The sequence below is a fragment of the Carassius gibelio genome, chromosome A17 (genome assembly GCF_023724105.1).
Source record: "Carassius gibelio isolate Cgi1373 ecotype wild population from Czech Republic chromosome A17, carGib1.2-hapl.c, whole genome shotgun sequence".
Classification (NCBI taxonomy): domain Eukaryota; kingdom Metazoa; phylum Chordata; class Actinopteri; order Cypriniformes; family Cyprinidae; genus Carassius; species Carassius gibelio.
In genome coordinates, this window is record NC_068387.1 from 26,075,258 (window position 1) to 26,088,432 (window position 13,175).

Genomic DNA, 13,175 nt, shown 5'->3' on the forward strand with positions numbered 1-13,175 from the left:
CTGATGTGTATTGTAGTATTGTGCCAAAGTTTGTTAGGATGGGGTTCTTGCAAGGTGTGTTAGTGTTGGTTGTGATTGTGGCTTTTGATCTGAAGAGTGCATTGGGAAGTTTGAAACATCGTCAAAGTCCAAGCAGCACAAAGCCGCAATCAGCTTCAGCTTCCAGAGTTCCTGATCTTTCTTCTCAAGGGTTCTTGAATCCTTCCCAAAAGGCTTCTCAGCTTCCGAGTCTTGACTACAGAAAATTTGCGCAAGACCCTCTTGGTCTTCAGGAGAAGCAGCTGTTGCAGGGTCCAGTCAAGCCTTTGTCCTGGAAGTTTCCCATCGTTCCAGAGGTGCAACGTGAGTTGGCGGTGAACTTCCAGTTGAGGAAACCTGTGACTCCCAGTAGTGTGGCTGTTCAATGCAGTGAGAGCCGGGTTCATGTGGAGGTGAAGAAGGATATGTTCAGCAATGGCCAACTGATCCAAACATCTGGTTTGTCTATGGGAGGCTGTCCTGTTGTTGGTGAGGACTCTGCCTCTGGGGTGCTCATCCTTGAATATGCACTACAGGACTGCAATAGTGTGCTGATGGTAAGAACGGTTACGTCTTACTGGATTAACCAATAAAAACAAGGGTTCTTCACTAGTGTTAGTTGTATGTTAAACATCCACCGAACCTTTCAGTTTTTGAAACCTGATAACTGACAGCTGCTTTGGGGAACTGCTAGAAACACCCTTCTTGAACCTTATTTTTAAGTGTAGTTGAACAGAACCCATTTGGTAACCACTTCCGTCTCTTACAGATGTCTGCGGATGAGCTAGTCTACACCTTTGCTCTTACCTACACCCCTTTGGCATTTGCTGGCACGCCGATTACCCGTACTGAGGGTGCAGTTGTTGGCGTTCAATGCCACTATCAAAGGTAAGCGACTGACTGGATGTCTTAAGCCGTGTTTCTTGTGGTGTTACAACTGGATGACCATATATTTGGTATCTCTTTGAACTACAGGCTCCATAATGTGAGCAGTAATTCTTTGAGGCCAACTTGGGTTCCTTATGCTTCAACGGAGGTTGCTGAAGATGTCTTGGTGTTCTCCATGAACCTCATGATGGGTTTGTCTAGTTTCTTTAGGTCTTAAGCCTTGTGAAATGAGGCCGTGCCTAAACCGTTCTTTCCTCTTGCAGATGACTGGGCCAATCAGAGGCCTTCAAATGTGTACTACTTGGGTGACATTATTAATATTGAAGCATCTGTGAAGGTGTACAACCACGTCCCCCTGCGTGTGTTTGTGGACCGCTGTGTGGCCACCCGAGTACCTGATGTGACTTCTGTTCCGAGATATTCCTTCATTGAGAATCATGGGTAAAGTCCTGTTACTTCTCTAGAATGGTTTCAGTTTGTTCAGTGAGCACTCGATCCCTGAGAATTCAGTTGAGTCAAGTGACCATAGGTTTAGCTCTTCTTGGTAAGTGCTTTTCACGGTCGCTGAGAATGACTGTCCCAATGTTCATCCTACTGTAAAGGGTATGACCGTTTTAAAACTTGTCTGAAGCGTAGCTTGGCATTTCCCTCTTTGGTTCAAGTGTGGACTTGTGCGCACTCTAATGGCATATGTTGCCCACAATCTTTTGTGCTCTGGCTAGGAATTGGTTCGACCTGCGAACCCCTACTACAGCGTTAACCACAAACATTGATGCGGGCAACTGGTTGTAAACCTCTTTTCACTAGGGATGGGTACCGAAACCCGGTATTAAAATGGCCCGGGGCTAAATTATGAAAGACCGTAGTATCCATAAGATCTGACTGTATCGGTTCTGCTTTCGGTACTGGAGGGAAAAAAATTTAACGTACTATGGACTTTCTTTGTTATCGTGCACATCTTATCTCGCCAAACACTTCTAATGTGCGATCATATTAAGATGTTTGTCTGAGATCTGTCATGCGCGCTGCGGAGGCTATCTGTCTCACACACATAAGAACGAGCGCGGTGCACACACCCGCATGAGGGCAAGGGGCCGTTCCCATATCACTCAAGTTTATTTCAAATGTATGCGTGCTTTTTTTTTTTTTTTTTTTTTTTTTTTTTTTTCAGAATGCCGCAGCGCACTGCAGGTCATGTAACTTCCTCCCCTTTTCCGTAACAATGTTGAAAGCTCGTCCAAGATGAAGGAACAGCTGATAGCTGTATGGGGATTTTTTTTTTTTTTTGTAGCAGTGCTACTGCAAGCAGTTTTTAGTGCTGGACCATTAAGCAGTATCGGTAGGAGTAGTAATGCCGTTAAAGCCTTAACGATACCCATCCCTACTTTTCACCCACTCTTTATCAGCTGCCTTGTGGATGCCAAGGCTACGGCTTCCAGCTCCCACTTCTTGCCTCGAACCCAGGAAGACAAGATCCGGTTCCAGCTGGAGGCTTTCATGTTCCAGGGAGGATCCAGTCCTTCTGTACGTACTATATTGACTGAATCGAAGTCCTCTTCCCCTCTGCTTTGGTCTTGTGAACCCTTACCGGTGTCTCTTGCAGATCTACATAACCTGTACCGTGAAGGCCACTCTTGCTTCTGCACCCAGTGATGCTCTCCACAAATCCTGTTCCTTTTCCAACGGGTATGTTCATGCTGCTTAAGAACATGATGAAGCTGCTGTGTATGATTGTTCTTGTTGCAGGTGGCTTGCTGCTGATGGGAACCACCAGGTTTGTGCTTGCTGTGACTCAACATGTGGTCCTGATGGTGGACGTGATGCTCCTATTGGGGGTAGGTAGCTGCTTTAAGATTGCTTCTGACACTTCACGTGCTCTACTTGACTTGGGTATTTGCCTTTTTTCAATAGGTGTTCAGTGGGAAGGCAAGGCCTCCCTCGGTCCTGTAATGGTTCAAGGGCGACAGAAGTCTTTAGGTGGACTTTAACAAATGGGGACAACCCTATTGCTTGTTTCCAATAAACTGAAAACCGTGTTCTTGCTTCTGCTTTTCTTGTCTAGTTTAAAAACTCTGGGTTTGTGCTCTAAAGATTAGATTCCTCTCATTGCTAGTTTTACTTCATCTTAGTGCAGCATTTGGCACCATAGATCATGACATGCTCAGATTGATTAAAAAACTATACAGGTATTCAAGGGCGGCTCAAAGATGTTTAGATCCTACCAGTCCAATCGCTACAATTTTGTTTGTTTACTTGGGTAGTGGTCCCATTATCACCAGTAAAATATGGAGCGCCACAAGGATCCATCTTGGGGTCTTATTTTAAATATACATGTTGCCCCTTTGTAAAATTAGAAAATATGGGTTTAGCTGCCACTTAGATCTCAACGAGACCAGATGACATTACGTGTGTTAATGTAAAGGATTGCATGACCTATTTTCTCAAATTCGGATTAGTCCATTATTACTTATTGGGCCTAAAAAAAAGGTACACCAACTACAGTTTGCAACTAGATTGCTGTGCGGTTACTTACTCTACAGCCAAAAATCTGGGTGATATATTAGACCGCAACTTGTCTTTTGAAAGCTGTTTCTGATGCAGAAAAGCTAGTTCATGCAATCAGAGCCTCTAGACTATTGTACTGCACTTCTACAGTAGGTGGTTGTCCAGCATTTTCAATAAGCTACAGCTAGTCCAAAATGCTTACCATGTCAAGAAATTCTGATCCTACTACCCCAATTTTACAGTCTCTGCAATGGCCACCTATTAAGATCTGTTTAAGTTCCAAATTATTACTTGACTAAGGCCCTAAATTATTTAGCTCATTTAACTAGTCTTATACCATGCTTCAATCACTCTAAGGTCACAAAATATTGGACTTCTGGTAGTTCCTAGGATAGTAAAGTCCACTTAAGGAGATTTATGCATTTGGCTTCCAAACTCTGGAATATATTCATAATGTTCGGGGTTCAGACACACACCGTTTAAATTTAGATTAAAAACATGTTTTGCCAAGCATTTGTATAATGCATCTCACGATTTGTGACTGCAGTTGTATCTGATCAAATGTGCATTATTATTATTTGGCTTTGATTAAACTAATTAATTTTACTTTGTTAGAACAGCATCTACGCTGATGTCTTTGTTTCTGTTTTGCCATGAGATTTACATCCTGTGGTAACTAAGGTTTACACAAGCTCCAGTCTGGATCCAGAACACCTGAGAAGAGATGATGCCAAGCCATCAGAAGACCTCAGATGATGCTAACCCTTAAACAACATACAGAACTACCAAATATTGTTACAAGTGTGATTGCATTATATAATTGCTGTTAAGAGTGTTCATCTGGTTGACTACGTCTTGTATTAATTTTTCAGAAAATTCATGTTTTTTTTTTTTTTTTTAAATGCTATCAGCATGATAGACAAATAGGTGTACTATGAACATACCAGACCGCTTTATGTGATAAGTGTATTTACACTATAAGCAGAGCTATGAACATTTGCACTTTGTGCAATGGATATTTGAAAAAAAAAGTGCATGGAAAAATGTTCCACTGTGCAAACGGAATCTTCTGTATGAAAGAACAGTCAGTAGTGCAAGTAATGAGTGTAAATTTTTTTTGTTGTTGTTGTTGTAAATCAATGGGGCTCAGTGGGCAGAATTCAGTAAGGAAAAGACAATACAAAAAACACAAGCGAGACTAGCTGCTGCGTGTGGACGCACAGCCCTCTTGTTCCAGACTGCAGCAAAGTCAGATTGTGTCAGATTTCTGCTGATATTCAGAACTAGGGGTCCTCTCTAGAAGCTGATCCACCACCTGGTCTGGAAACGTACTGGATCTGGGTGACTGCAGTGACCATCTTATCTGGATACAGACTGGATCTGGTGGCCACAGTGGTGGACAGTAACGGAGTAGCTTTACTTCGTTACTGTAGCCTACTTAAGTACATTTTTCAAGTATCTGTACTTTACTGAAGTAGTTTTATTTTGAGTAACTTTTACTTTTACTTCACTACATTCCAAAGCATAAGATCGTACTTTTAACTTCACTACATTTCATAAAACATATCGTTACTCCCTATAATATATCACGTGCTCCGACACGCAGAAGCGGTGTCTGATTCATCATGAACGAACTGAGTCTTTTCAAAATAAGCCTTTAAATCGGATCGCGAATCGCACCAAACGATTCGTTTACGAATTAGAATGATCCGATTGCAGCTGTTCTGGAGTCGACCACTCACTGATTCAAATGAACCATTTAGTGTGAGTCTACAGAAGTAAGAATAGTGAGATCTTGTGAGCGGGTGCGTCTGATGTTGCTAAAAGTAAGTTATTAATGTCGGAATTTAGGATTAACTATTGTAACTGAAAATCATATTTTTTATTATTTATTTTATATATTTTATTTTGATAATTTAGAATTATTACTGAAATACAACCTTTTTTTGTTTCAAACAGTTCATTGAACAATGAAGCTGACAATGAAGTAAATGTATAATAATTAGCAAAGATGATTAATTTAGCGCTGTAAACGCACGTGTGAGGGGCGGAGACGCGCCGTGGAGCGTCAGACGCGCTTGAGGACCAAACACAACAGAGCGGTAGGAAACTTCACTCCTCTTATTACAACGCGACTCCGTTGATTCAGATCGGGACTTCGGAGCATGTTCGCGACTCGGTTGATTCAGATCGGGACTTCGGAGCCTGTTCGCGACTCAGTTGATTCAGATCGGGACTTCAGAGCCTATTCGCGACTCGGTTGATTCAGATCGGGACTTCTGGACGTCGGAGCATGTTCGCGACTCCGTTGATTCAGATCGGCACTTCGGAGCATGTTCGCGACTCGGTTGATTCAGATCGGCACTTCGGAGCCTGTTCGCGACTCGGTTGATTCAGATCGGGACTTCGGAGCATGTTCGCGACTCGGTTGATTCAGATCGGCACTTCGGAGCCTGTTCGCGACTCGGTTGATTCAGATCAGGACTTCGGAGCCTGTTCGCGACTCGGTTGATTCAGATCGGCACTTCGGAGCCTGTTCGCGACTCGGTTGATTCAGATCGGCACTTCGGAGCCTGTTCGCGACTCGGTTGATTCAGATCGGCACTTCGGAGCCTGTTCGCGACTCGGTTGATTCAGATCGGCACTTCGGAGCCTGTTCGCGACTCGGTTGATTCAGATCGGCACTTCGGAACATGTTCGCGACTCCGTTGATTCAGATTGGGACTTCGGAGCATGTTTGATATTTTTTTTTAAATTCAGATCTCGAAGCAGGAAGTGTTTGTCAAACAGTTTTGAGGCTTGAGGCTTTTTTTTTAGACGAGTAACGTTAGACAGACATGAATGTTTATTCAGAACGGTACTGAAAATAAGTAAATATCGTAGCTGATGCTAAATGTCTAGCTTACAAGCTTGCTGGTGCTAACTTGAGGTAATTTTTATAAATAATGTCCAAATATTTTTATTCAACCACCTATAAATATATATATATATATATATATATATATATATATATATATATATATATATATATATATATATATATATTTAGGTGGTTATCTATATTTATATATATAGATAGATGGATAGATAGATAGATAGATAGATAGATATAGATATATAGATTACACCTGGGGAGAAAAGAAAGGATGTGATGTTCAGAACATGGTAACTACAGTAATTATCAAAGAGGGGAAGAGATGCACCCCGTTTGGCCAGGGGTGTTTTTACACCACAGACAAGGTTTGAGAAGGAAAAAAATCATTAAGAAAATATAATTATATTTTCCTTAAGATGTTCTTCCTAACTGCAGGCCTTATTATCTTGTCATATATAACTGTGGTGTTCTGTAAAACCACAAACTTTAAAATACTTTTTTCTTACAGGTGAAGATCAGATTATCATCTCTGTTTTCTCTCAGGTACATCACAGTGTAAGCTTCACAGTGAACATTACTCTCGTAAGCGTAGTCCATATCAACAACAAAAATATATCTTAGCATAGTTCATAATTTAGATATATTTTTTAGATGGAAAAATGCAGTTTTACAGATGCTAGAAATGTGGCTTTCTAAGGAAAGATTGCTGTCAAATAGCACACCTAGGTTCCTAACTGATGACAAAAAATTGACAGAGCAGCCATCAAGTCTTAGACAGCGTTCCAGGTTATTCAATGCAGAGATTTTAGGTCCTATAATTAACACCTTTGTTTTTTTTCAGAATTTAGCAGTAAGAAATCACCAGTCATCCAGTTTTTTATATCGACTATGCATTCCGTTAGTTTTTCAAATTGGTATGTTTCGCTGGGCCAAGAAGAAATATAGAGCTGAATATCATCAGCATAACAGTGAAAGCTAACACCATGTTTCCTGATGATATCTCCCAAGGGTAACATGTAAAGCGTGAAGAGTAACAGCCCTAGTACTGAGCCCTGTGGTACTCCATACTGTACTTGTGATCAATATGATGCCTCTTCATTCAATGCTAAAAAATTGATGGCGGTCATATAAGTATGATTTAAACCATGCTAATGCCCTTCCATTAATGCCAACAAAGTTTTCTAGTCTATGCAAAAGAATGTTGTGGTCAAAAGCAGCACTAAGATCCAATAGCGCTAATAGAGAGATACAACCACGATCAACTGATAAGAGCAGGTCAATTCTAACTAGAGGAGGACAGGGTACACAGCTTCATTACTTGAGTAAATGTACAAAGTATTTGTACTTGTTTTTAAAAGTACTTAGTATCAAGAGTACATTTTCTAAAAATGCTAACATTTATGTACAGAAACGCCCTACAAAGAGTTATGAAAAATGTTAATGTTAATACCTTGGATAATGTAAAAGGAGTTGAAAGGACTTTTTAGCATATTGCTTTGTTTAACATTTCTCACTTGCCCACAAGGCAATAGCACAATGGAAACGTTCTGACAAACCTCTGCTAGAGTTATAATGGATATTTTTCACCCACATTTGAACCTGACTGTGTTAAACACACTGCATACTGAAGAACGAAGCAAATGCTCAGCTTACATTAATGTGTAATATCAGAAAAGAAAATTCACCTAACAATTGTGTTTCTCTGTTGTTTTCATCAATCAAATCAATAAACCTAAACCAGCAAAGAAGGCAATATAGCAATGTTCTGACACACCTCTGAACCTGACCATGTTATACACGCAGCATAGAAGAGAAAATAATAATGAAAATCAGCTAATCAGCTGTGTTTAGGTCAGCATACAAAGAAGGAAAACTAAAATTCAGCTCATTTGAGTGACAGTATTTAGCCCCTTCCTCTCACATTGACATGCAGGCGCCTGCACAATCCAATCACGTTTGAGAGGGAAACGATAAATTGAAGGTGCGTTCGACTTCACGCAGTAGTGCACAACCTGATCGCAGTCTGACTTGAAGCAGTGCATGCCGGTTAGATATTTTGTCCGACTTGAGACGGTGCCGAAGCCACAAAGTACCGCGGGAGTGTTTCGAGAGCAGCCGGCTGACTCAGCCGCCACAGTTTCTCCAGAGTGACTGCAGGAGCGCTGATGACGACACAGCTGTTTCATGATTGGTCAGATTCACCACATGACTACGACCACGTGTGTTTCAGGTTAGACAAACCCTTTCAGTTCCATTAATGGCAACACATCTGTGTTTTTAGATTGATAATAGCTTTTTTACTGTAGTCCCACTGTTGTATTGAGTCACGTTTATCTCACGTGATGAGAGGCTTAATACATAACCTACTGTAATGACAATGATGAATTAATAATAGTCAGAAGAGGATCTATGACTTCTGGAACCAGCTCTTTTAAGATCTTAGATAGAATAGGGTCTAACATGTTGTTGGTTTAGATGATTTAACAAGTTACAGCTGTCAGCAGAGCTAAATTATATCCCATTGTAAACAACTATATTTTTCATTCAGTAAATAAATGTTCTAAATTGTACAGATATTGTACAGAGATGACAGCATTGACAAACTTACATAGAAAATGTTATTTTGGCATTATTGTTTATGTTTGTTAAAGTGTTAACAATGAAATTGATTCTGCAAATCAACCCATTTTATTGTTCTAAATGTATCATTTGTTAGGTAAATAATTCATTTATTTCACTTACATCTCCAATGTATCCCAGCAGCCACAAGAGAGCGTCATGTTTCATGTGATGGTTTTGTGGATGCATCAAAATGTATTTCTGGAATAAATCGTAAAGATGGATGGATTTTAAGAGAATCACAGTGTTGTCTCAGAACATCTAAAAAGTTTCAGTCACTGTCAGATGTGGAGAATTAATACATATAAATATTTCTAGTTCCTCAATCTTTCTAAAAATAATGTTGGCAATATACTGATGAATATCTCTCACTATGAAATCTCAAAACATTACAAGGATTGACATGCACTGTACAACACTACAACTATAAATTCCATAAAACTTCAATAACAAACAAATCATATTGTTAATTAAAAGCTTGTCCTAAAAAGGGAGCGAGTTCCAGAGCCTTGGAGCCACAACACAGAAAGCACGGTCACCTCTTGTCTTATGATGTGTTCTGGGAACAATTAAAAGATCTTGGCCTGAAGACCTCAAAGACTGACATGGAGTATGTATATGCAAAAGATCCTGGATGTAAGAGGGTGCTTGACCATGCAAGGCTCTGAAAGTAATGACCAGAATTTTAAAATGCACTCTATATCCACATGAACACATGATATGTAAAAATTGATAGCCTGAATGCACTGTAAGTCGCTGTGGATAAAAGCGTCTGCTAAATGCATTAATTTAATTTACATTTAATAATTTAATATCCAACAGGAAGCCAATGAAGGGCCTTCAGCACAGGAGTAATGTGTGATCTCCTGCTGGTCCTAGAAATAAAAGCATGAACAAGCATCTCCCTCTCTTTTTATTTAAACCATAGATCTAACCTTAGAAATGTTCCTGAGGTGGAAAAAAACAGGTACAAACCACAAACTTAACATGACTGTTAAAACACATCGATCTGTCAAAAATGACACCCAAATTTCTCGTGTCACTTCAGTCAGATGATGATAGACCCTCAAGGACCTGCCTAATCTTAAGGGTAATGTTGTCTGGGGCAAAAATCATCACCTCTGTTTTATCTGTATTAAACAGATAAAACGTTCTTAGCTTTCTATTGGGTAGTGATGTTCTTGACTTTTCTAAATTTGGGATGAATAAACTCTACAAGCCCAGAGGAGAATCAAAGTTAATCAATTAAGCTGAAAGGGGAGGAGCCACATTAATTCAAAGCTCTACTAAATAGCAAAGCCAACACTGATGTGTACTGTAGCATTGTGCCAAAGTTTGTTAGGATGGGGTTCTTGCAAGGTGTGTTAGTGTTGGTTGTGATTGTGGCTTTTGATCTGAAGAGTGCATTGGGAAGTTTGAAACACCGTCAAAGTCCAAGCAGCAGAAAGCCGCAATCAGCTTCAGCTTCCAGAGTTCCTGATCTTTCTTCTCAAGGGTTCTTGAATCCTTCCCAAAAGGCTTCTCAGCTTCCGAGTCTTGACTACAGAAAATTTGCTTAAGAGCCTCTTGGTCTTCAGGAGAAGCAGCTGTTGCAGGGTCCAGTCAAGCCTTTGTCCTGGAAGTTTCCCATCGTTCCAGAGGTGCAACGTGAGTTGGCGGTGAACTTCCAGTTGAGGAAACCTGTGACTCCCAGTAGTGTGGCTGTTCAATGCAGTGAGAGCCGGGTTCATGTGGAGGTGAAGAAGGATATGTTCAGCAATGGCCAACTGATCCAGCCATCTGGTTTGTCTATGGGAGGCTGTCCTGTTGTTGGTGAGGACTCTGCTTCTGGGGTGCTCATCCTCGAATATGCACTGCAGGACTGCAATAGTGTACTGATGGTAAGAACTGTTCCGTCTTACTGGATTAACCAATAAAAACAAGGGTTCTTCACTAGTGTTAGTTGTATGTTAAACATCCACCGACCCTTTCAGTTTTTGAAACCTGATAACTGACAGCTGCTTTGGGGAACTGCTAGAAACCCCCTTCTTGAACCTTATTTTTAAGTGTAGTTGAACCGAACCCATTTGGTAACCACTTCCGTCTCTTACAGATGTCTGCGGATGAGTTAGTCTACACCTTTGCTCTTACCTACACCCCTGTGGCATTTGCTGGCACTCCGATTACCCGTACTGAGGGTGCAGTTGTTGGCGTTCAATGCCACTATCAAAGGTAAGTGACTGACTGGATGTCTTCAAGCAGTGTTTCTTGTGGTGTTACAACTGGATGACCATTTATTTGGTATCTCCTTGAACTACAGGCTCCATAATGTGAGCAGTAATGCTTTGAGGCCAACTTGGGTTCCTTATGCTTCAACGGAGGTTGCTGAAGATGTCTTGGTGTTCTCCATGAACCTCATGATGGGTTTGTCTAGTTTCTTTAGATCTTAAGCCTTGTGAATGATGCCGTGCCTAAGCTGTTCTTTCCTCTTGCAGATGACTGGGCCAATCAGAGGCCTTCAAATGTGTACTACTTGGGTGACATTATTAATATTGAGGCATCTGTGAAGGTGTACAACCACGTCCCCCTGCGTGTGTTTGTGGACCGCTGTGTGGCCACCCAAGTACCTGATGTGACTTCTGTTCCGAGATATTCCTTCATTGAGAATCATGGGTAAAGTCCTGTTACTTCTCTAGAATGGTTTAAGTTTGTTCAGTGAGCACTCGATCCCTGAGAATTAGGTCGAGTCAAGTGACCATAGGTTTAGCTCTTTTTGGTAAATGCTTTTGGCATCGCTGAGAATGAATGTCCCAATGTTCATCCTACTGTAAATGGTATGAGAGCTTTAAAATTCGTCTGAAGCATAGCTTGGCATTTCCGTTTTTGGTTCAAGTGTGGACTTGTGCGCACTCTAATGGCATATGTTGCCCACAATCTTTTGTGCTCTGGCTAAGAATTGGTTCGCTCTACGAACCCCTACTACAGTGTTAACCACAAACATTGATGCGGGCAACTGGCTGTAAACCTCTTTTCACTAGGGATGGGTACCGAAACCCGGTATTAAAATGGCCCGGGGCTAAATTATGAAAGACCGTAGTATCCGTAAGATCTGTCTGTATCAGTTCTGCTTTCGGTACTGGAGGAAAAAAATTAATGTACTATGTACTTAATGTTATCATGCACATCTTATCTCGCCAAACATTTCTAATGTGCGATCATATTAAGATGCTTGTCTGTGAGATCGGTCATGCGCGCCGCAGAGGCTATCTGTCTCACACACATAACAAGAATGAGCGCGGTGCACACACACGCATGAGGGCAAGGGGCCGTTCACATATCACTCAAGTTCGTTATTTCAAATGTAAGCGCGCTCGTAATGGAAACTTTTTTTTTTTTTTTTTTTCAGAATGTCGCAAGTGCACTGCAGGTCATGTAACTTCCTCCCCTTTTCCGTAACAATGTTGAAAGCTCGTCCAAGATGAAGGAACCGCTGATAGCTGTATGGGTTTTTTTTTTTTTTTTTTTTTTTTTTTTTTATAATAGTAGCGGTGCTACTGAAAGCAGTTTTTAGTGTTGGACCGTTAAGCAGTATCTGTAGGAGTAGTAATGCCGTTAAAGCCTTAACGATACCCATCCCTACTTTTCACCCACTCTTTATCAGGTGCCTTGTGGATGCCAAGGCTACGGCTTCCAGCTCCCACTTCTTGCCTCGAACCCAGGAAGACAAGATCCGGTTCCAGCTGGAGGCTTTCATGTTCCAGGGAGGATCCAGTCCTTCTGTACGTACTAGATTGACTGAATCTGCGTTCTCCTCCCATCTGCTTTGGTTTTGTGAACCCTTACCGGTGTCTCTTGCAGATCTACATAACCTGTACCGTGAAGGCCACTCTTGCTTCTGCACCCAGTGACGCTCTCCACAAATCCTGTTCCTTTTCCAACGGGTATGTTCATGCTGCTTCAGAACATGATGAAGCTGCCGTGTCTGATTGTTCTTGTTGCAGGTGGCTTGCTGCTGATGGGAACCACCAGGTTTGTGCTTGCTGTGACTCAACTTGTGGTCCTGAAGGGGGACGTGATGCTCCTATTGGGGGTAGGTAGCTGCTTAAAGATTGCTTCTGACACTTCACATGCTCTTCTTGACTTGGGTATTTGCCTTTTTTCAATAGGTGTTCAGTGGGAAGGCAAGGCCTCCCTCGGTCCTGTAATGGTTCAAGGGCGACAGAAGTCTTTAGGTGGACTTTAACAAATGGGGACAACCCTATTGCTTGCTTCCAATAAACCGAAAACCGTG

General features: G+C 41.4%; 1 protein-coding gene and 1 pseudogene across 1 annotated transcript; both read left to right on the plus strand.

The window, feature by feature from the left end:
- LOC127933122 (zona pellucida sperm-binding protein 3-like) lies at positions 1-2,942 on the plus strand. The gene is made up of 8 exons (XM_052529868.1): positions 1-575; positions 788-906; positions 994-1,097; positions 1,170-1,347; positions 2,313-2,430; positions 2,510-2,592; positions 2,653-2,741; positions 2,818-2,942. The coding sequence occupies exons 1-8, from the start codon at positions 39-41 to the stop codon at positions 2,892-2,894; spliced, it is 1,305 nt and encodes a 434-aa protein (XP_052385828.1). The 5' UTR covers positions 1-38; the 3' UTR covers positions 2,895-2,942.
- A 7,261-nt stretch (positions 2,943-10,203) lies between these two features.
- On the plus strand, positions 10,204-13,175 carry LOC127933124 (zona pellucida sperm-binding protein 3-like; annotated as a pseudogene).

Bases quoted from the DNA above. Each gene is read 5' to 3' on its own strand.
- LOC127933122 (XM_052529868.1), top strand. From the start codon at position 39: ATGGGGTTCTTGCAAGGTGTGTTAGTGTTGGTTGTGATTGTGGCTTTT. The intron at 2,431-2,509 runs GTACGTACTATA...TGTCTCTTGCAG, and splicing joins AGGGAGGATCCAGTCCTTCT to ATCTACATAACCTGTACCGT. The intron at 2,593-2,652 runs GTATGTTCATGC...TTCTTGTTGCAG, and splicing joins TCCTGTTCCTTTTCCAACGG to GTGGCTTGCTGCTGATGGGA.